We start from the raw sequence: 24090 nt of genomic DNA on the forward strand, positions 1-24090 counted from the left end.
AGATAAACTCAGACTAAACCAGATTAAAGAGCTTAAGTAAATTTACCCTCTTTATCGGGAACTTTTTATTCTTTGAGCTTTTGGTCATTCAAATAGTTTTCCTGATCACAGCAGGAAATAAAACACATTAGAGCCTTCTTCGTTTTGTAATCATTTCAATAATATACATATAACAGAAAAAATACCTTTGAAAACAAGTTATTTTTCTAACACACAGATATAGAGCCCTTTGCTGCTACCAACAGGAAACAAGAGTCTTCCAAACACTCTGAATATATACTAGTAGAAATGAAGCACGAAGTAATCTGGACTTAACAAGTAAATGCTTTATGCATTAAATTTGCGTTTGTGATTGAAGTTTTTTGCTGTTACTTAAGTTGTCATGAGTGGAACAATGTTTTAACCCACACTGCTGCAATAAAAACCAAGCAAAGCCCCAATACCATCACCCTTCCCAGGAGACAGCTTCAAATCTTCCTTTTTTTTCCCACATACACATGGAATTGTCACCTGTAGTACATAAAAAGTCATACAGACCCTTCTAGCAAGAAAAGCTCCCATTTTTAAACACTTACCTGTAACAAGTCAAACAATGAAAAATGATAATTTGAATTTCGTAAAGCAGAGCTGCCATAGCACTGCATAAAAGATGAAAGTAGAAGCAACTGAAAACTTGAAAACAAAGGGAAAGTTCTGCTTTTTGTCCTTTAGTTTCATCGACAATTCAACTAATGTTTTAATTAGATTCCTAGAATGAAGAAATAAGTCTAACATAATAAATATATGAAACAGGATCCTCAAAATAACCAGGTGCAGAATATCACCATGCACATGTCTAATCTATTAAATGGAGTTTACTTGTCTTATAAATAAATTGCTCAGAAATCTTCTAACAAATACCATAAAAATACAGTCTTTTTCACTGAGATTTCAGTGAGCTGGATTTTGCATAAGTTAAAAAGGGAAAAAAAAAATCTCTGTATTTAAAAGTTAATAATCAACAGGTTCAGGACGAGAATTAAACTATCAAAAATAATACAATTTCTTCCCTTCAAGTGAAAATATTGGGAAAAAAATGAATACAGGGCTTTGAAAAATCTAGTGAAACGAATTTTTACATGTAAAGGAAGATACTTAACTGACAACTGAGAAATTCCTTTCCAGTCCTGTTTCACATTAAGTAACTTGAAAAGTAACCAACCTCTTAACCTAAGTCCCCATTAAAATCCATTTAGAAGCTTAAAGGTTTAGAGAAACTGATTTAAAAATATTTTATTGCTTCTATGTTTCCATATACAGCACATACCCAACTGGTAACAAGACGAGAACAGAAATGAAAAATCATCCATAGTTCAACTAAATGACATATATAAGCATAGTTGTTGTCAGTCCTCATCTTAAAACATGAGTAAACCCTCAGTTTCCCCTTTTCTCCTCCCTGTCTCTACCAGAGCGCAAAGAAATAAAATACTGATCCTCATTCCAAATAAACTGGCAATTTCCCTCATTACCTAAAAGTTAATTCATCTGTTATTAAAAAATTAACTGAACTAATTTATAAGGGAGAGGTTCTACCAGAAGGTGATTAGACATCTTTGCTAGTAGCAATCCTGTTCTCTTTCCCTCAATTGTCAAAACATTAAAAAAATACATTCTTCTCTATCTGTTCTTGATAGCTAACAGTGATTTTAAATTGCTGTTGAAGAGCCTTGGTGAGAGCTACAACATTCAGAGAAGAAACGTGCTGCCACAACACTTTCACACATGATATGGCTTTATGAGGAAAACCAAATTGTTAGTCCACCAATTAAGTAGTTTCCTTCAAGGTAAGAGTTTGAAGTCTTATTTTCATTAACATTATTTGGATAGATTTGTTATTCAGGATGAAAGCCTTATACTCTACCTATTTTAAAAAACACACATGGAAAAGATGAAAGGTCATTTTGCATTGCGGTGGTTTACCTTCCCACACCTGAATTGGTGTGGTCTCTTTTTAGCAGAGGATAAATTGCCATTCACATATTAAAGTAAGAAATAGTAACCTAAAGCTAATGTATGGGCAGATACTATGTGAGGCTGTTGTCAGTAGGAAATGGCAAATTGGACTTCCTTAATTCGGATTTGAAAAGCTAAGAATAAATGCTATTTCAGTGTACCCGACTCCCCCAGTCATTTTTAAACACTTTAAAGTCGGTAAGTTTATAGATGGATGCTACTGCCAACTTATACGTGCTAAAAGCATTAGCATTTGTTTTTAAAACACTTCACAGTTGTCTTTTAAAATGAAAAAAACAAAAACTACTGTTTCTGTAGCTGGTACCATTAGCCCCGTTGGGGCTCCAGCAATAAGAGCACAATCTTCCTAACACAGCAGCAAACCTGTAAAACATCTCTAATATTAAGACATTTCCATTATTCCATGCTGTGCAACCTACCAGTTTGCCTTACTAATTTTCAATCTTCTCGGTTTACTCAAAGTCTCAACTTCCATGTTCTCGTTAAGCATGACAAGCTGCTTCAAAAGCACTCCACTCCTGTTTTGGCACATTTCTCAGTAAAGCCACTGGTAAAGACTAAACTGTTGGCCTGAGTGAGACTTACTTATTTAAGACAACACAGAATGCTTCTCTCCTGTTTAATTTAGGGGCTGAATTTAATCAAAACTTTGTTTTCAGAGTGCCACTACTTAAAATATAGACAGGCTCCATCAAATTAGCAGCAGAAAACGCCACACCAAGAGGCCCAAGAGCCACCAGCTTTCACACAAGCAAAACCACTAACACGTACCAAGTACCTGCACGAAGGGTAACCCCGTGTGCCTTTGGCTTTTGGGTGTGATTTTTTTGACATTTTTATATTGGCAGCAGCAAAGCTCATGAATAAGTGATAAAACTGCTAAACACAGAAGTGGCATCATCTCAAGGCCCTGAGACTGGTGTGTGCCACTCACTGTTACCCATTGCCAAACATCATCAGGCACATCCAGGTCACTTGGCTTCTCCATACAGATGCAACGTACGAACGATGTACAAGACTAGTTCTCAGAAGCTCAGCTTTGCAGGAGCATAACGGAATAGCTTTATCTTCAGGGAAGGGAAACACTTTCATTAGTTATTTCAAGCTTCAAGTAAGCAAGCCTGCAACTTAAGCTTGCAGAAGCTGCCTGAGACAGTGTCTTCACTGAGGTCATAATATACACATTTCTGCATGGCAGATAAAACAAGAAGTAGACAATGTATCAAAGCTCAAAGAGATTCAGTAGTACAGGAAACCAAACTCAAATGCTGTCTATTTGCATTATTTAGCAGCTATCTGTAAACACCAAGGGTGTCTACCTAGTGTACTCTAATAAATTTCAGCAAATTCTTGATGACTTAATGCTATAGATATTTTGATTGTGCTTCCTTGCTTGATATTAGTGATTTTGGTACACCCCCTTCATATTTCTAATTAGGACTTTGAAATAAGAACAGACACTGTGCTTCTCTGACATACAGCTGGAGGGGATTTCCCTCAAACTCTGGAACGCTGAAAGAAAGACTGCTCCCAAAAAATCTTTCCCAGGTTTCATACACAGTTCTGAGCTGCAAGACCCCGGCAACAGAGTTGGTGCTGTATGGATTAAATTACACACACACAGTGCAGACAAATTGTAAAGCTAATAACCCACATAATTTCTTACTGAATTCTGTCAATTTAATTTAAGGTGCTTTCCAATAATCTCAGATATGAATGATAAGGTTGAAAGGAATCAACCCCGTAGGAAGATATGGCCTGAACAGTCAGCTCCTCTTTACCACACTTCACAGCTACCCAGAATTAAGGCCACCCCACTTATACTGTATGCAAGTACAATAACCAGAGTTCTTCCACGCCACCCAGCCTAATCTGATAGCTCTGACAAAGAGCAACCTAACTGCAGCTATAGAGAAAGATAACATAGGGATAACCACTTGTGCTAAGTTTGCAAAGGGCACACATAAGATAAAAATACATCTATTTGATTCTTAACAATGACTTCTTCTGGGTGCAAGTTATGTGGCAAGTAATGAGCCAGAGACATCTCCCAAGCATCCACAAAGTGCACAGCAATTCCTGAGAACATTTTCCTCATGATAGAGTCGAGCTGAAAGGAATACCAGTCACTGTTAAAGAGGCTCACTTCTGGCCCAAGCTCCTGAACATTAGCGGTTCTGATGACGATTATAGTCTTGGGGCTGCGATCCAGCAGTTGAATAACTGATCTCCGAATGTTCCTCAGCCGCCGGATGTACACTTCCACAGGGAAAGTGCTGAAGTGGGACCATATAGTTATGGCGATCACCGTGTTTCGCCCACCCACGATGCCATTCAGTTCATTGGCAATGTAGCGCAGTTCACTGCTAAAGACTGTTGAAAAGCGAATGGGTGGCCCGTGACAGCGGAACTTCAGTAGGATATTGTGCTTCAGGTCCACAGACATGAAAGGGCCCACATTCTTAGGACTCCCCAGGTTAAATTCCACTAGATCTGAAAACCCAAGAGCAAGCATTAGTGAAAGACAGCATGAGACCAAAACTATCAACAAGATGCTACAACCACAGTGCAAAAGTAGCAACAGGTTAGGAAATGTGAACTTAATACCAAGAACTCTAAAATGAAACAGAAGATGAGCATCACACATGTGCTAGCTGCATATTTCAGTGGGGTTTATGGGTGTTGAAATTTGTAAGACAGCACACTTCAGCTTCACAAGGCCGTCAATGCCTTTTTCAAGTTTCCCAAACTATTTTCTTCTCTCTCTCACAAACAAGAAATTTTCTGAATAGACTCCTTCAGTTATTGTTGCCCTATGAATTGAGCATTCATGGGAACCCTTCCGGCAACTTTAAGAGTCCATTAAATTTAAATATGACTTCAACTTGTAGGCATTAAGGAGTCTTAAAAACCCTTGTTCTGACACAGTGTAACTGCTTTAAGGGTAAGGGAGGAATATCTATTTGGCTACTGAAATTCTGTTATTTAAGTTAAAATAAGGGAAATACAAGAAAGGGCCCAGGGAAGTCATTTGCTACCTCATTCCAAAGTCACTTGTGTGACTAGGATGCTTCAAGGCTTTATGCAAGCAGCCTAAGTGATTTCTGCCGTGCCCTGCAGGTGGCCACCTTAACTCAGAGCCACAGCAGCAGTCCTCATTGATGAAACATTTTACAAGGACAACTTTGCAGATACCTTATGGCCCTGTTTCCAAGGCTTACATGTGTCTGCTCAAACATTTGACTAACTGCCTTTCTGCCAGGACTTCTGCTGATGTTTTGTCTTTTCCTTTGTTTTGTCACTGTCATTCAGTGAGATCAGCTCTGTGCCTGTGATGTGAAATATAAACCTTTGCAAAGGTCTTTAAGGACAAAACCAATTTAAAAAAAAAAAAATAACCTGGAACAAATTCTGTCAGATATTCAAACCACTGTCTTATTGTAGAGTCTCCAAACAAGTGGATTACTTTTCCTTGTAAGCACTTGGTTATATCATCTGACTTGTTAAAATGATGGATCCACTGTGTTCTGGACCTCCACTGGTCTTCATAATAATAACCAGAAGGGGAAACTGTGGGATCTTCAGCTCTGTCCATACTGCTTGAATCTGGAAGAGAAAAATTCTTTGAAATTAACATACAACAAAACCAGCCTCCATAACCTTCATGGACACATAGCCAGTGATGTATAAATGTTTTCCCTAGTTTAAAGCAAAAGAGTATTATGTACTTGTGTATACTCAAAAAGTTGAATGCATCATGCTTCTGTGAGCCCAAGTATTTCATCCCCTATTTCTGCAGCAAAACCTGCAACTGCTGACAGAGTTGGTTGACCACTTATAGTTTAATTTGATTTAAATTAAATGGTATCTCTGATGAGAAAGCAAAAATTAGTAAGTATCTGACATCTTTGACATTTAGAAGTGCTCAGTCATGGATGCTTGCAAAAGGTACAGAGGAGCACAGGCACAAAGATCAGCAGAGCACCTTTGTCTTTCAGCCTGGGTCAGATCCCAGAACCCCGAAGCCCCACCATCCCTCAGCTGCCAACCCCTGCAACGCTCCGTGCTGAAGCACATTGCTCCTCTTCAGTGCCCAGCCTGCTGGCAACAAGACCACTGCAGCTGGGCCTGCTCTTCAGGAGCAGCCTCTGTCCCTGCAGCACAGGACACCAGCCCCAAGGTGACAACCTCATCCTACTCATATTTGCTTTAAAAAAACCCACAAAAAAACACAAACAAACAAAACAAAAACAAAACAACAAACAACAACAAAAACCCACACAACACACACACATAAATCCATCCATGGAAGAACGCACACACTGACACTCCTGCTCCAACCACACATGTTAGAAGAGTGAAATTTGAATCATAAGGACTCCAAAACTAGGAAACACTAGAATTAAAGCTGCAACCAAGAATTTTATCCGTGTCCTTCAAATGTATGAATTATGACAGTCTCCAGCTGCACAGATTCCATACTTTCTCTCTGTTATCTAGCCCCTTCCATTTTCACTGCCTGGGACAGGTCGCCCTCTGAGGAGTAACTAGAGTATATCAGCGAAGCTCTGTTCTGTCGAATATTCATTTAACTGGCAGAAGTTGGGCAATACATTGCAGCAAGAGAGGCTGCAATCTCATGGTTATGTCAGTCAAACATTGCTATATTTCTCTTAGCATCCAGCATAATACTAGTGCATTGAGCTTCCATTAGATTGTTGCAGGTTCCTCCTTTACCACCTGTGTACTCAGACACCTAAACCAAAGAAGCACAGAACTGTTCCCTAGCACAAACACCAGCTGTGTGAAGCTGCCACATCCAGCCGTTTAAACACTTTTACTCACCTTGGCATGGAGACTACCTGCTAAGAACAATCACTGCCCTCTCCTGACTTGCAGCTGTTTGGGAAAGCACGCATTGCCACGGCCAAAACCATGCCAGGGACCATTCTAACTATGTAAAAGTACAGGCAGTGGAATTCCAGGGCCCAGAAGCATTCTCTGGTACATGCTTCATTATAACACCATTGTAGCCAAAATCTAAACACTCAAAAAAATCAGGCCATAATACCCATTCCTAATAGGCATTTTTGCCTCACTGTTTCTATAAAATATTCTTTTTGCCTTGCATTAGTAGATGTCAACCTCCTTAGACCTCACAGAAACACTGTAAAAAGCAAACTACTATTATGTTTGTGGAACATAATGCCTATAACTACAAGTACCATAGAAAAAGCCATCAGAAAATTTTATATTTGGATGATTCTTTACATCAGGCAACAAGAACAATGAAGGAAGAAAACAAACAAACAAACCAACCACACTAGTAATGTTGACTCATCCAATATGTATGAAACAGGAATCCTACAAAGCAAATGAAAAAAAAAAAACTTCATGTGATCATGTAATTAAAGGTTAATTCATAATGTGAATTCACAACTTCAGTTCATTTGTTTCTTAAGTTTTGATGTAAAAACAATTCAATTTTTTACCTTTTAAATTGATTCTTAGGCTACAGACATATGTAAATAAATGGTACTAGAATAACTTTTTGGTGCGTCACACTAAACCTAACATGAGCATTTCAAATCTGTGTACAGCATCATACCAGTTTTGCTCTGGAATTCAGAAAGCCATTACTTTCAGATTTTATAGAAAAGAGTAAAAGCTCCAATCTGACTAGTTACAAACCAAGAATAGAAATAAAAGCTTGTATTTCAGAAAAATCCATACATTCACAATCATAGCAATTTATTAAGTTTATTTATTCAGAGACTGTTCTTCCTAGAAGGAATTTCCCTGAGGAATACTGTGCTACTCCTGTCAACCCTTTCTAACCCAGCATTAATCCCCAGGAAATGCAGGCAGGCTTTGATCATCTGTAACTCCTGAAAGAAGGGCAACACAATCGAATTTCAAGTTGGCAGCAGTTTCCGTGAGGAAATATCCAAGATTTAAAAAAGTAACAAAAAACATGTCATCTAAAGGATCAGGAGAAAGAAAGCAGGGAAATGGCTACTGGCCTAATAGTAGCACTCTGTTTACTTAGTGAACAGCAAAACTAAAAGCAAGAAATGTTGTAGGTTGTTTTCTATTAAGACTTTATTGCTCAGGTCAGGAACTCCACCTTTAAAGTCTCCTACAACCTCATGGAAAAAACATCTGAAAACCTTTCAATTAAGAAGTAATGTGTAGTGTATCACATTTTATGCAGGCTCTTTAGAGGCACAAAAAGCATGCACATGGAGATGAAAGAGAAAAAAACCTCTAAATTTAACTTAGTATGCAGTGTCTTTTAGTTCTGTTTTTAGACAGGGTACAGAACAATTAGGTTCTCATTCACAACTGTAGGTTCTTACATCCTGTGGTAACAAAAATCATAGTAATACTTAAATGCAAATTGTCAAAATCTGTCAGACAAAATTCTTAAGAAAGAAATTAAGAAACACCGCACAGCTGGTTTTGCTATATTAACTTGCAAGTTTCGTGAGCAGTTACTATAAGACATTTTGCATCTCTGAGTAAATGCTACAAAAAAGGCACTTTTGGCAAGAGAACAAACTTTTTAAAAATACTTTTTTGCTAAAAATCCTATTTATATATGGAATTTTAGACAATTTTGTTATTAGTACTGAACTCACTGTAACACACAAAACCCTTCATCTTCTCAATACAAATTTAAAAGTTAATTTCAATTCCATGCTATGTAAACAAACAAATCAATTATTACTTCATGCCTGTTGGTTTGTATTTATTTTTTTTAATAAATTTAATTATGAATTACAAATACAAATCTTATAAAGTTCACTTTACCTGTAAATGCCTTGGGCTTTACCATCACTGAATCAGGTCCACTGGAGAGTATTGGCCTTTTGATGTTCACATCACTTGAACAAAAATTAATAATAATATAGCATGGCTGTAAAATTTGAAAGCAATATTAACCTCATTTTTTCTTAACCCACTTCAAATAAGTACATAGGACTCACAATAAGAATTTTTTACTTCACGTTTACTCTACTTCCTATAGCTGAATTCATTCTGTTTTAATTTCCTTGAGACCACTATCACTGTCCTTAGTCAGAATTCAAAGTTTCGTAGCACTAGGACACAAATGTCCTGCATGCATTTCTTGGCACAAATCTAGATAAAGCTACCACAGGTCTGCAAGCAGCTTTGGGGGATTTACCACAAAGATGGGGAGTTCCCTGTTTGTGGTACACGCACCACTGCCAGAGATAAACCACTTGAAAGCATGTGTTGCAGCAGCAGGTCCCAGCTCTTCATTGGTGTTTACCACAGTAAATGCCTCTGTAGAGCCTGTTACCACTGCCAGCCCCTGTAATCCCACATGGAATCATAGAATAGTTTGGGTTGGAATGGACCTTCAAAGGTCATCTAGTCCAACCTCCCTGCAGTAAGCAGGGACATCTTCATCTAGATCAGGTTGCTCAGAGCCCTGTCCAGCCTGGCCTTGAATGTCTCCAGGGATGGGGCATCTACCACCTCTCTGGGCAACCTGTGGCGGTGTTTCACTACCCTAATCATAAAAAATTTCTTCCTCATGCCTGGCCTGAATGTCTAGCCTCATAAGCCATGTCTAGCCATATGTCATCACATAGCAAAGCATGGGGCAGTCCAGAACCACCACCATCCCCTGCAGTTCTAGCTCTGGCCTAGGCTAGCAGTGGTGTGTTCTGCCTCTAGACAAGATGGTGGTACCAGCCAGTGTCCAAGCAACTTCAGAGATCTTCATCAATAAGGTCTTTCAGTAGGACAGCAATTTGCTGAATGTAGAAACAAAGCTCATCCCCTCTGAACACCAAGAGACCTCTCAAGTATTTGTGGACATCAGTGAAATCTGATCAGCTTGTGCTGGACACATGTCACTATTGTACAGCTGAGACACATGCAGAGATCTAATACTAAGTTCTCATTCTGTCTTTCATTGCTGTTTTAAAGAGAATCCCTGTCTAATGTTTTTCTCTAATAAATACATTCTTTTGAATTTCTAGAAGCCATTTCAGTCAAGGATCTCAGAACTGAACAGAACAAACAAAAAACAAACAAGAGAAATCTCTCATTTCCATTTGGAAACATCACCAGTCAGTATCAGCCATATCTTACGGGTGAACTGCCTGAGGCACAGGAAGTCAAAAGACCCACTTACAAACTTGATAAGGAAAAGCCAAGAAAACAATTACCCTGAAATTTATTTTTTATTTCTGGTGTTCAGTTACAAACATGCACACACATGTTTTTAATTAAACTATTTGGAGCTACTCTAAAATCTCTCCCAATCCAAGCCTCAGGTGGACGTACTGCTGAAACATTTCAGCACCTCTTTCGGAGAGCAAGGCAGTAGCTTACAACTACAACTGTGACACTACACAGTAGCTGACTTCGTCTAATTTCAGCTGAGGGTATATACAGGAGCAGTTCTATCACATCTACCCATGCTCTAAGAGATGGTGGGGGTTTTTTTAAATGCTGAATGCAGAAAACAAAAGATGACTCTGAAACTAATTTAATTTGACACTTCATATAACATGCACAGATCGTTTCCACACAGGTACTGCTCAGTAGTTTGTTTTACCAGGTGTTTTCTTCATGACTGACTTAAAACTATTCCAAAGATGCGAAAGTTACACCAAGCAATAAAGAACACATTGCATTACACATAAGATGGCCTTGGTTGAGGATAAAACCAACTGCTATTTTGTGTAAAAATAAGCCCAGAGGACCTTTTTTAGGTAGCTCAGACTTGGCCAAAAATACATCTCACAGTATTGTTACTGATTTTGCAAGTGTAGGTGTGGAAACAAAAATAAGGAAACAGTCCCCCAACCCACCACCAGATTTAGACAGCATGGTCTTGTGAAGTTTAGCAGGTGCACCAGGGCTGAATTCAAAACATAGACAGAGAATTACGCTCCAAGTTTCTTTAGCTTAAGATTACTGTGTTCTTGCATGGCTGAATGGAGGGGAAGAGAATATTGAGCACCTCACATCACACCACCTGTTCCTGCAGATACACAGTACTTCTAAGGCAACCTGTCACATTTCAACCATAACCTAAAGTTTGTCTTAAAAAAAAAAAAAATCACTGGACTTAATGTGTATATAAATTCAACAACATACATACCTTCGGAAAAAGAGGCTTTCTTCTTGTGTCAGAAGACCTTTTTGATATCCACCCTTAGCATGGCTGATTCGGCTGGCACAGGACAGTTTTCGGGGCTTATAACAGAACCATGGCTCACCCGTGTAGAGATCTGTGAAGTTGCAGACCGGGAGGTCTCCAGGCAAACAAACATTGCACTCGGTGGTCTCCGAATATCTCCCAGACTTGAAAGAGCTTTTGAAATAGACCCTGTCTGGCTTTTCTTCTCGTAAACGCAGGAGGACTTGGATTGCTTCACTCGGATGGACAAGTGACACAGAAACTTTGACCTCTCCTGGCCAAAGCAAGGTAAAGAAGACTTTGTAAAGGCCGTCATGGCAATCTACAATCTTTCCTGTTGCTCCCGCTTTCAGCAGAGGCGAGTGAATTCGTGCCTGTAGATAGTCCCCACCATACTGCTTGGGTTTTCCTTGGAAATCCCTCATACGAACAAGCACCTCTAGCCGATCACCCACCCTGAAGAACCCTCTGGGTTTCACAATGACAAAGTCACTATGTGCAGGATCAGTGCTCTGCATAAAGGCAATTTTGCCATCAGAGGGTTTTGGCCACTGTATTGCAGCAAGCAATGATTCCTGTTCCACTTGTTCTCTTTTGGACAAAACCTGCTGCTTATACCCACAGTAAGGCTTCCTGGTAGTTTTGGTTGTCTGTGATAGAGAACGCTGGACATGGTTTTCTGTTATCCAATTTGATCCCGAAACCGTGTCATCATCCAGGTGCTGGGGAGAAAAAAAATGACCTGAAATTGTGCTATTAAATGAAACACTATGAATAACAGATGCTTTGTCAGGAAATTATCCCAAGAACTGGGCTTTACTTTACTTGGCTTTGAAGCTGACCAAACGGAGCACCTTTACTAGAAGAGAAAAATCTATAGCTTTGACCATTGGCTTTCTAACGAAACAGGTGGGCAACCTACAGTTACCCTGCTCTGGCAAAGACAAATATTTTCTCTGGCAGTATTTTGGCTACCAGTGTGTATATCAGCATTGTGGAAAATATTACAAAATGTCATATGATTAAATAGTAAATTGTAACTCATATTTCATTTTCTTACCATAGTAACATTTTAGTCTTTGAGCATAATGAGGTCTAATAGCTGTCCAATATACTGCAAGAAAACAGGGCTTAACTGAGACATTACGCTGCAGATAAATCCGATGCACTCCCTGCACTTGCATTAGCAGCTGCAATGATTTATCTGGTCCCACTCACATTGCTTCTTATCTAATTATCTGAAATGTGAGTTTCCCTATAATGTACAGATTGAAATAAATGGAAGAAAAGAAAGGAATGCTTCAGGGGTAACAAATTAATGAACTGGTGGCAAGTGAAATAGTCTAGGACAGGCTAGGACTAAACAGGAAAAAAAATTGTTTAAGATTTTAAAATCTATGTAGAGCTTCTTCTAGAGCCAAATGAAACACAACTAGAGAATTCCCTAATCCACACAAGAGTTTAAAATCTAAAATAGTTAAATATAATGCTCGATTAAGAGTGTCTTCTGCTGTAACTTGAGAACAGTGTCCAAAATGGTCTTTTTATGCAAATTACTACAGATACCATCTTATTCATGATATCACACAATTTTGCAGAGTTGCATTACGGAAACTTTAAAAATAGCACAGTCTGACTCCAGAGCTACCTGTGAAATTTCTAATCAGCAAATCCAAACTTACATCTCAATTATGCAAAAAAAAAATCAGTAGTTAATGAGTACTTAATTATCAGGTATATATAGTAGACCTTATCCATAATTGTATTTCACAGACAAGCAAAATACAACAAATAATTTTTCAAGTAAAGATTAGAATTATAAATATACTATTCACATGGCATCAGAAAATATGCTAGTTTAGATTTGAAAGATCACTAAAAAATTAAAACTACACTATTTGAAGTTTTTAAGAATATCATTATACTTACCAGTATCCTAGTGTTTTCCATTTACTTCCTCCATAATTAACTGCTCAGTAGTGTACTAAAATTCCAAGCACTTATATTAAAGCCATATTTATTGTTACAAACATTTCTTAGTCCATTGAAATATCACCTAGAGTACACGTTCATACTAAGCAGGTTTTGCCCCACTACATTTTATTTGAATTTGCCAGTATATTAAAGCTATTTGAAGAATACAGAGATTCAGCATACTTTTTTAGAAGATAAACCTAACAAGCAATAGAAACAGAGGCTTTTGAAGCCTGTTACATAAGTTGGTTTTGATCAGCTTAAGAGTAAGAGGATAATGAACATACTTGGATGTAGGATAGATACAAAAAAATCTTCTTTGTTTGATATCCATGTTAAGTATAAAATCTGAAATTATAAATTGTCACATTTTAACTATAAAATGTAAATTGGCAGGTACTCACAAGTACACAAAATACTATTATCTCAATAGAAGTTTTTGCTTCGGTTTTACATTTCCATCCAGGATTTAACAAATTTTCCTGAAGGCCGTCTGAGGTATTCATAATTATTTTTATTTTCCATCACAGCAGGCAAAAAGGCAAACATATGACTGCACATTACTTTTCTTAATACAGTACATTTCAGGCAAAGCTGAGAATGAATCTCAGGCACAGTTCTACTTCAATTCTTGCTTACATGCATTCTTGAATTAAGCCAAGCTTCTATTTTTTTATACCTTTACAACTTCTTTTCACTTGCTCATGCATATACATAACACAGAAAATACTGCTGGGAGATATTTTTAAAAGTTAGCTATATATTTTGATATATCCAACAAGCTGGTAACCATATCTCAGCAAAAATATTTAAACATTTTCCTAAGGAGAGGTAGAGAGGGAGAATACACGTTTGATGAATTATTGTGTTCAGCGTAAGCTCTCAAGAGAAATTTTCTATATTTCAGTTGGTTCTTCAATGGTTGATACTTCAAGGGTGGGGGGCTGGCTATGGAAAAAAAAAATCCTTTCAAATGAGAAAGAGAGATGGCCATCTAAGAAAACCTTAAAAAACAGACCTGTCACTATTTTTAACCTTCTAGAAACGTCTTCTGCGTTCTTAACCTTCTATAAATTTCTTCCATGTTTTTAACCCAGTGTCTCTCTCAGACATTCAGTAGATGTCATTTATGGCCTAGCCACCCTTTTTGAAGCCTTTCCGAGGGTCTACCTGTATCTTCGAGTGGGAAATGGTACAGGGAACACCAAGCCAACAAACTCACACATTCAGAAAACAGAGCAGAGCACAGTTCAATGTCTCAAAAGCAGTTCACCTAGGCAGCCTTCTTAGTGCAGCTGAGGTCCTGGACAAGCACAGTCACTTCAACATCTCCAGGTTATGACCCATTAAGCAAAACATATCGTACCACAAATATTCCCTCAGTCAATCTTCAAGGAGAAAAAAAAAAAAATCTCTATGAAGGTTAAAAGAGCTTCTTCAACATCCTGAAGGACCATTCTTTCTGCAGCATCCTCGCTCATCTTTACAGCCCTCTCTCAAGCCCAAACAGGATTGTGCATTACTACATAATTATAAGCTTACATATGAAAGTAAACTACATCATGTACGCTATTCACATGAGAAATTATTGCAGAGATTCCATTTCCCAGTTAAGGCAGGGAAAGCTTCAGGGTCAATTAATATATCAAAGATCCTTGACTGGAACAAGAAACCTTTCCAAACCATCTTCCTTTCTCAAGTGTTTCCCAGGCTCAACCCTAAACAAAGTGCTCAAGCTCTCCCATCCCTATTGCTTGCCCTGAGGCAGGTTTAACAGTTCAGCCTGTCCCCACTCCATTCCCTGTCCTCTCTTTCACTGGCATTTCCACATCTCTTTGCCTCCTGTGTGCTAAGTCACACAGAGCCCATACAGCACTGTGGGCTCTCTATTCTAGTTAGCAGTCAAAATAAACTTACTTTAAGTAGGGCAGATAAAGAGAATTTCTCAAGAGTCCTCTTCCTCTATCTTATGACACAGATTCTTTTTGTTTCTAATGGAAACTCCACATTGAATAACCCTTGCTTTATTTTTTTCCATGTATACTCCATTCAGGATGTCTTGATTTTGAATGTAATTCCAAAGATGTGGGGGATGGAATGTTGGTTTGTTCAGCTTGGTTTTTTGATTTGTTGTTGCTTTTCTTTTTATTGGGAAGGGGGTGGGGGGGAAGGGGTGGTTTGTTTGGGTTTTTTTTGTTTGTTTTCAGTTTGGATTGGTTGGTTTGTTTGGGGGGGGCGGGGAGTGGGAAGAGGGATTTTTTATTATTATCTTTTATTTGCTTCTTTCTGAAGTTAACCAGAACCCAAACGTGATCACGAAGTAATTTAATGGATGTTTGCCAAGTAACACAAGCAGGACAGAATGGATTACAATGTTAATTAAGCACAAACAAATCCACAAGCTGTTCCTGGTGCATGAAAGATGTCATAAAAAGGGGAAAAAAAAAAAAGGAAGATGTATTTTCTGGAGAAGTAATGAATGTTTCAGCTCAACTACTAAGCTTTTAGCATCCTCACTGCCAGCTAAGCAAAAATTAGATATAACATACAGTCCCACCCAGGCAATCACGCTCTCAAAAACATTCTAGAAGGGTCACAGGGCACTTGGTTAGATCTGCAGCGAACACTTGTACTCTGTTAAATGCGATAATATTGGTGGTTGATAAAATTTGCGGAGTGTTTCAACTGCTGCTGAGAAGGTGGAACTCCATCCCGAAGCCCAGTATCTTATACCAGCTGTAACTCCTAGCTTGGCCGCGTACAGTCAGAACAACTGCTGCAAACCTGCATATGCCACTAACATTAGAGCAGGAAAGATCACAGGAGACTCCTGGGTCACAGGCATGGGGGGCAGGGGAGAAGTTGCAGTTTGCCCAGCAGAGAGTCTTAATTTATGCAGCAGACAATATTTGAAACTGAACACATACCAATTACTGAAAGGTCAGTCACCTTATTTTCAGTAATGTTACACTCTGAGTACTTTATTCCTATTTGTTGTCTAAGACAGGCATGAGATTAGTTCACTGTCTTTCCTGTCTCACAGCACTGAGTGGGTGCTAAATTACTCTAAATGTGAACGCCCATCCTAAAAAGCCATCACCTGACAGTCAAATGTTCCAGCAATAATCTGAACAAGATGATACAGTCATCTTTTGTAGGCACCTGCAATTTAGCAGCAAAAATCAAAAAAAGTTACATTGTTCTTTTGTTCAGTTTCAGCTGTTTGATTCCACACAACCTTCATCCCTGCAAGAAACTTCCCCTCTCCCCATACACTCTCTTTTCTAAGTACTTTTAAATAGAAGAATGCTCACAATCAAACCTGTAGTGGTTCTGTCACTCTAAAGGCAACTAGTACAAATATAGAAACTCCCCTATATCCTAAAGGCATGATGTTGCTCCTCAGCAACAACCTGATACTTTATGAGAAATTATTGAACATTTTATCTGTCTGGCTGTGTTTGCAAAAACAAAAAACACCAAAACCCCCACATTTCTTCTGGTACTATAACACAGTGGTCTGCTGTGGACCTCAAGGGTAGAGTTACTGCATACAAAAAGGTAAATTAAACAGTAAGCAGGCTATCAAATTGTTTTGTGGACAGCTTGATTTTTTTTTTTTTAAACACAAGGTAAGAAAAGTAAAATTCTCACATGAGTAGGACTGTTGGGAGAGTATCATTAGTAGCTTAAGAATTCAAGAGGGAAGATTCCAACATGAAAAATGTTTAAAATCCTACAGAGAAAAAGCAGGGAAGCTAGCTGGGGGCTAGCTGATAATTGTCTTAGCTCTATAGTGTTATCCAGCTAGATTAGATGATTTGGGGATGAAACACATACCTGATGCATTTACAAACGTGTTTTCAACAGTAACCAACAATAAACCCTGTTTCCAGAGCCTGAACAGATTTGGTTACAGATATTCCATGAAAGGTTTCTAAGACTTTTTGTGGCTTTGATCTCTGACTGAAAAGAATCAGCACAGATATCTATACTAGACTGCCTGGAAAGCTAAACTAGAGACAGATACCAGAGCAGGTCCATTCGGAAAAGTTGCAACAAAAGGGGTTAGAGTCGCATGTTACGGCATAAAGATTTAGCAGCAACACAATACTTAACTGAGATTAGAATATCAGATACATAAAGGTCAACAGAGCCACGTAGATACTTAAAATGAATAGTGGCAAGGAAAAGCAGAGTGTGAACACCCATACTGCATTTTTCATTTCACTCTCAAAGTTCTGTCAGAGGCCTTTTCTCTAAGAAACATAATTAAAAAAAAAAAATAGTCTAAGATTCAAAACATCAAAACTTCTTCATCCAACATCCAAGGACAAAAAGAACATACGGACAATAAAAGAAAAGCTACCTTCTACATTACACAAAAATAATCATGCTAACACAAACCAAAGATCCATTGAACACAGTGTTTTGATTTCCAGTAGTTTCCAAGAGTGAGTGTTTGGGAAAAGAATACAGCCCAGACATGTTGTGATACATCTTCCTGAAAACTTGATCAAATTTCTAGTACTTTGTGGCTTAGAGACTTATTAAACACCAAGATGGACATCTTTAACATTTAGTATCCCCTAATGGATTTTTCCCTCTATGAATTAATCCAGACTTTTTGAATATATGCTTTTCACAATTACACAGTCTTACTGCAAGGACTTGGACAGCTTTGCTGCTATCCATAAAAACCCAGCCCTGCTTCCTTTGAATATGGCATCTGCAGTTTTTATTCAATGTCTCTACTAGTACTGGAATAAGTAACAAACATTCATTCTTTTGTTATTGATCCTGTGCCACTTGTGATTTTAGACCTCTCAAACAGCTTCCTTGCCCTTGTCTGAACCTCTTTCAATTCAACTATATGCTTTGGGGAGGAAGAGGGGATTTTACAGCCCCTCTTTCGAATAATTTCATTTGTGCATCATGAGCCAGGGGAAAAAAAAAAAAGGCAAGCAACCAACCAACCAACCAAAAAACAAAACCAAAAAACTCTGCAAGCAGGATACACACAACTTAAAAGCATAAAGCAGTTACTGACTGGCTAACATACATATAAGATAGCTAGAATTTAACAAGGTATTAGGCTAAGCACTATTATTCTCACCCAACAGGTGCCACACTAGATAGCCTGGCCAGGTAGGCAGCCAAGGGGCAGGGTCACCCTCCAGAGCTCCCTGGAACAGGACCTTGGAGATTCTCTCTCTCTTGACTTTAGTTTGTGGTTGCTGATTAACACGGTTGGAAATTAGGTCTGCACTGAAGTATTTATATAAAATGTCTGACACAGCAGAAAGAAAAAGGAAAAGGCAAAGAAAAGTTCCATCCACAGAGGCTCAAGATCAACTAGCCAGCTAACAGCTCTGCAGGGAAAGACTCAGGGATACCAATGGACAGCAAACTGACCATGTGTCAACAGCGTAGCTCTGTGGCAATGAATTAACAAGAGCATAACCAGCTGACCCAGCAAAGGGATATTTCTCCTCAACTTGACCTTGGTAAAGCCATAGCTAGAACAGTGTGTCTGGGTTTTGGGCACCCTGTATCAAAGTCGAACTGGAGAGACCAGCTAAGAACCCCAGAGATGATTAGGGGACTGGAGTAAACGACTGAAAGGAGATAGATTTTTTCTTTTTTTCTTTAAAAGTCTGAAGATGACCAAGAGGAGATCTAACTGTAGTCTTTCACTACCTAAAGGGAAGTTATAGAGCAACTGGAGCCACAAGTACACACTAAAAGAAAAGAGGCAACTTCCACCCACATGCAGGAAACATCCTTCCCTACGAGGGAGAGGCAGCCCTGCAACAGGCTGCCCAGGCAGGTTTTGAAACGCAATCGTGCTCAAAGACTGTCAAAACCCAACTCAACAACACCCTGTGCAACCTAAGCTAACTTTGAAGTTAGCCCTTTGAGGAGGGTGTTGGATTAAATACCTCCAGACATCCCTTTCAGTGTGAATTTTTTGTGATTCCAAGTTGTAGCTAAATGCTGCCACAATTCTAACCTCACAATCAAAGGGGAATAATGTTGCTCAGTCCCTCTTGGAAGAGAAACAGGTTTCACTTACCTCTAACTGAAAAAAATTATGGACCAGTACCACAATAGCCAGTACTGCCATAAGCAGGCAGAAGATTTGCAACCTGAACGAGTCACGCCACATTGTCCGTTCACGTCTTTCCCTCCCATGTTAGATGCTGCCATGACTTCCATTCGCCACAAACACGAATCTCATTTCGTCTCAGTAGCGCACAAGAGAATTCAATTGACTTCCACTTCATTCCTGCAAATGCATTTACAGAGATTATATTAAGTCCCCAAAATATTATTAGAAGTAAAGTTGAGTTTAACACTGAAAGTCTTTAAATGGCAGAACTTTGCACAGCAGCAACTATTACAACAGAACTGTAAGTCAGGACAGGTTACTGTGGCATTAATTTTACCAGTACTATCAATTATGTTACTTAATTCTCTTGGGCATGTCAAGGCAAAACCTCATCATAAAGCAAATCTCACCTGTAATTGATAAATATATATATATATATATTAAAAAAAACAAAAAACAAAAAACGCGCAGGATTTCTTTCTGGCATCCAAAACAACCAACCACACTATTTATCCATTAGACCATACTATCACCATGATGAGCCCAAGACTTTAAACAGAAATTTGTGGATTTAGGCAACTCCTTGTTTACCTGATTCGCAATTCCAGTAAGTTGTTAATAAAGACGAAGTTCCAAAGCAAGTCTGGATAAGCAAGATAAAAGATATTGTCTCCAGTTTTCTGCTACTGAGAGGGGAAAAAATAGCTGCAACACTTATCAGTTAAACAGGAAACATCTAACAGAGTTGAATGCACCCAAACTGAATTTCAGGGATCTTCTGCATCCTCTCTGTTGTGTTTTGTTTGGTTTTGTATCATTCCTTTTACCTGATGTACTCTTATGCAGGTCTAATGGTAAAAAAAGTAAACTTCTGGGAAGAATGCAAGGTGTTGAGTTTTGAGTTTGTTGTTTGCGATTTTTTTTTAAATAAAATATAATAATAATACTAATGGTTTTAATAAAATGAATTATAATGTTTCTTCGAGGTTCTTTGACAGCTAATCCATTATAAAACTCACAGACTTAAAAACCATTGATAAATAGTTTTCACAGTTCAGTGCTTGTTCAGCAGGACCCTTGTATCTTCCTTCTTTTTTGAGGCAGTCATTTTGCAAGCAAAAAGGGTACCATTCTTGCAGAAGGAGAAGCTCTAAACTTGGAAACAGACAACAGATGGCAAGGAGAGACAGTCAAAAGACACTAGTCTCTTCAAACCTAATATTCTCAAAGCAGTGTTACTCATACAGCCATCCACCAAGTGCAACAACATAATCAAATGATTAGATACACTTCGTATAACTTTCTATAAATAGTGTAACTCAGGAGTTATACTCTTTATTAAGATTATATGAAGAATACTGTGTAAATTTAAATCAAACATAATGATACATTAAATATCAAAATTAGCTAACTAAATCAATCACTAAATGAACATAGACTAGAAAACTGAAATATATTACTGGTATAACCAGGACAGTCTCAAAATAGACCACACATGAAATTGCTTTACAAGGTTTATAGGGATTATAAACTTCAAACACTTTGCTGAGCATTACAGAGATTGTATTTCTGACTCATGAACAAGCATTGAAAGAGCAAGACATTCATCAAAGTAATAGTATCAAACTGACAAAATGCAACAAAAATGCAGCTTTTTCGGAATACTGGACTAATATAAAGTATTAAATGCGTATAAAATATCAGCTTAGGTTTTAAACAACAATTGATACTGAATATACCAAAATACACTGAAATGCTAATTTAAGGCCAGATACAACCATTTGAGGAACAGAAACAAATACAGTAGAGAAAAAGTTAATTCCCAATTTTGTTGCTCAAAATTCTCTTCAAATCACTGAAAAGCACAAGACACTGAAAATTAATAGAATGTAAAAATGTAATTTCATACACCTAAGGAAGCCACAGAGGCTACTTCCACGTATTTTTGTTCAAATGTTTTGGATCAAAATTTTCAGTATTTCTGTAAACATCGCATGTTCTAAAAAAATCAAATGTACAGGTTTAGAGCTTTCTTTATAGTAAGGCCTTAACACACTTCTAGATCAATCATCCACAAGTAACTGATCTAGCTCATTTTTTATATAACAGAAGCACATAACTATGCCAAAAAGTCTTAGCTTCTTACCCTGTTCTTGGAGCATTCTCTGAAGCCATTCATGCAAAAGGCCAATAACCTTGGAAACAACACAGGAAAAAAAAAAATAATGTGTGTATATATATATATATATATACACACACACAAGTATTTTAAAATAAAATCTCATACACTAGCGGTTAGCTTGCAGCGACACAAAATGACATAGCAGTTAAGATTCCTCACCCATTAAATTGATCTTGTTTCTACAATAATCCAGGGATTTATTTTTTTTAAGCATTTTAATTTTTTTAACTTCAGCCCTATACCTTTGAGTTTTCTGCATTTACTGTTAAGTATTACTCCCCTCAGCTATGCTCGCTATTATTACATGCCTCATGTTGCCCAAGGTTTAAAAACAAAAGCTCAGTGACATTTTTATGAATAGTCTTCAAGTTCATTCATGCTCAGTTACAGGATTGCTTTGTTTGATTGCTTTTTTAAATCATTAAATTTTGTCACCTCTCTATCCCAATACTTCTCTAAGCCAGCTGTGTTACAAAAGCACATATCAGTGCAACTACTTCAAGGAACTGTCACACAAATCACTAAGGCAGATGAGCCACTGACTCTGGTGATGGCAAAACCATTTCATTGAGGCACAAGGTTTCCAGGCCACACATTCCTGTGACTGCAGTCACAGAAAAATCAGATTTGCTCCTGGTTTTCCTAATTCAGCCTTGCTCCCCAAGAAGGGGGATCATGGGATCATAGAACGTCCTGAGTTGAAAGGGATCATTGAGTCCAACTCCAGTCCCTGCATAGGACAACCCCAAAATTCACACCATGTGTCTGCAGGTGTCGTCCAAATGCTTCTTGAACACTGTCAGGCTTCGGGCCGTGACACCTCCCTGGGGAGCCTGTTCCAGTGCTCCAGCACCCTCTGGGAGGTAGCAGCCCCCACAGCAGGCTGACATTCAGAGGTCGGCACAGATGACTGGCAGGAGCTCCCTGCAGCAGCAGCTCTGCCCCGGGAAAACAAGCCGGATCCCACAACGCCCAATGAGCCACGGAACGTGCACCCCGAGCAAGGGATGGGGGAATAAAAAACAAGCAGAAAGTGCTGTTGCCAGCGATATAAATGGCACAGCTGCATTCTGCTGCCCTTGAAGGTACTTTTTACCGCGTTCTCCCGACCCGGCCTCCGCCTGCGACGGCGCCTCTCACCCCTCGGGGGAGCGGCATCGGCTGCTGGCCGCAGCCGCTGCCCCGGCAAGAACCACCTTCCGCCGCCGAGATAAAACCCCAGCGAGGCATGCAGCGTGGGACCGGGGGACCCTAGCAGGACACCCGCCCGCCCGGCCAGCTCTCACCTCAGCCGGGCACCCACCACGGCGCCCCCAACCCGAAGCCGCCGGGCCTCCCCACAACGGCCCCGGCGCCACCCCTCCCCAGCGCCAACCTGGCTTCTCCCCACAGAGTTTCCCCCAAGGACCCCCCTCACTCCGACAAGCACCGCAGCCACAGGCCCCGCGTCCCCTCACCAGAGGCCCCGCCGTCCCCCGGGGCCAGGCGGCGGCCTCGCCCCCAGCCCGCAGGCGGCTCGCTGTATATCCATCGGCCCCGCCTGCCGCGCCGCCCCGCCCCCGACACGGCCAGCAGCGGCGGCCGCGCCACCTCCCGGCCCCGCCCCGCCCGCTCAACCATCGCCCCGGCCACCTGCAGTGGCCGCAGCCGCGCCGGGGCTGCGGCACCGCGGGGCCGGCCTGGGAAGGGAGCGCAGGCCGCTGCTGAAGGACCCGGCCCCGATGGGAGAAGCTCTCGGTCGGACCTGGCGCGGTTGTGCAGCGGTGGTTGGGCTCAACCGCACTGAAAATAGTGATCCTAAGGAAAAAAAAAAAAACAACAACAACAAACACGTACAATCGCACACGCACTCATTTCCGGGCATCCTTTTTTGCCAAGAAAGGCATTGCATAATGAGAGATTAAAAAACAAAACAAAACAAAACAAAAAGACCCTGTAATTTTTGACTCGCAGCAGATGAACCAAAGAAAACAGGATGTAGGGAGGCTAGTGCAGAAGCCCATGTTGCTGACCCAAGTGACATTACCAAGCTCCTGTCTGGGACCTGCCCTGACACATCCCCAGGCAAGAGATAAGGCTCTGACGGGAACCATCATAGTTCAAACATTGCGGACTCTGAAGGTCGACATGGGAGGGAGCTAAAGAAGCTGTGTCTTGAGTATCAGGAAGATTATGAGTTGGGGAGAGGCTGCGCCTTAGGTCAGCAAAAGTGGTTGAGTGAGGGAGACAGGTACAGGACAGCAGAACTGGGCAAAACCAGTTGCACTAAAGGCAGGACTTCAAAATGCCCGAGGAGACTCACAGAGTGTTGAGTTCAGCACTTTCCATCTGGTAACAGGACAGCTGCAATTGAATTTACTATCACACATAAACACTGCACAAGTTTGTAAATACTTCTTTTCAAAAAGTTCACCTGCCATCAGTTGTCTGCATGAGTACCAGTCAAAGGCTCAACCTTATCTTTACTAAGGAATACTTGGCTTGCTTAAAACCAAGTGCACACAATAAGACAGAGCAGCTGAAATATTCACACAAACATAATACTTTAGCCATTATAAGTATTAAACACTTCCTCTTCTCTCCTGACCCCACCCCCATCAGCCATAGCTGTTTTGAATGAGT

General features: G+C 39.7%; 1 protein-coding gene across 2 annotated transcripts; it reads right to left on the minus strand.

Moving 5' to 3' along the window:
• Positions 1-23: 23 nt before the first annotated feature.
• Positions 24-23012, minus strand: NXPE3 (neurexophilin and PC-esterase domain family member 3). Of its 2 annotated transcripts, none has more exons than XM_065829383.2 (7): positions 22926-23012; positions 21433-21481; positions 19251-19463; positions 11162-11922; positions 8830-8903; positions 5416-5622; positions 24-4509 (listed from the first exon to the last, which is right to left on the minus strand). In XM_065829383.2, the coding sequence occupies exons 3-7, from the start codon at positions 19341-19343 to the stop codon at positions 3959-3961; spliced, it is 1686 nt and encodes a 561-aa protein (XP_065685455.1). In that variant the 5' UTR covers positions 19344-19463; positions 21433-21481; positions 22926-23012; the 3' UTR covers positions 24-3958. The 2 variants fall into 2 exon arrangements, with proteins under 2 accessions (XP_065685455.1, XP_071664699.1); XM_071808598.1 differs by lacking the exon at positions 22926-23012 and adding an exon at positions 22227-22694.
• Between the last annotated feature and the right edge of the window lie 1078 nt (positions 23013-24090).

This window comes from Patagioenas fasciata, chromosome 1 (genome assembly GCF_037038585.1).
Source record: "Patagioenas fasciata isolate bPatFas1 chromosome 1, bPatFas1.hap1, whole genome shotgun sequence".
Classification (NCBI taxonomy): Eukaryota; Metazoa; Chordata; class Aves; order Columbiformes; family Columbidae; genus Patagioenas; species Patagioenas fasciata.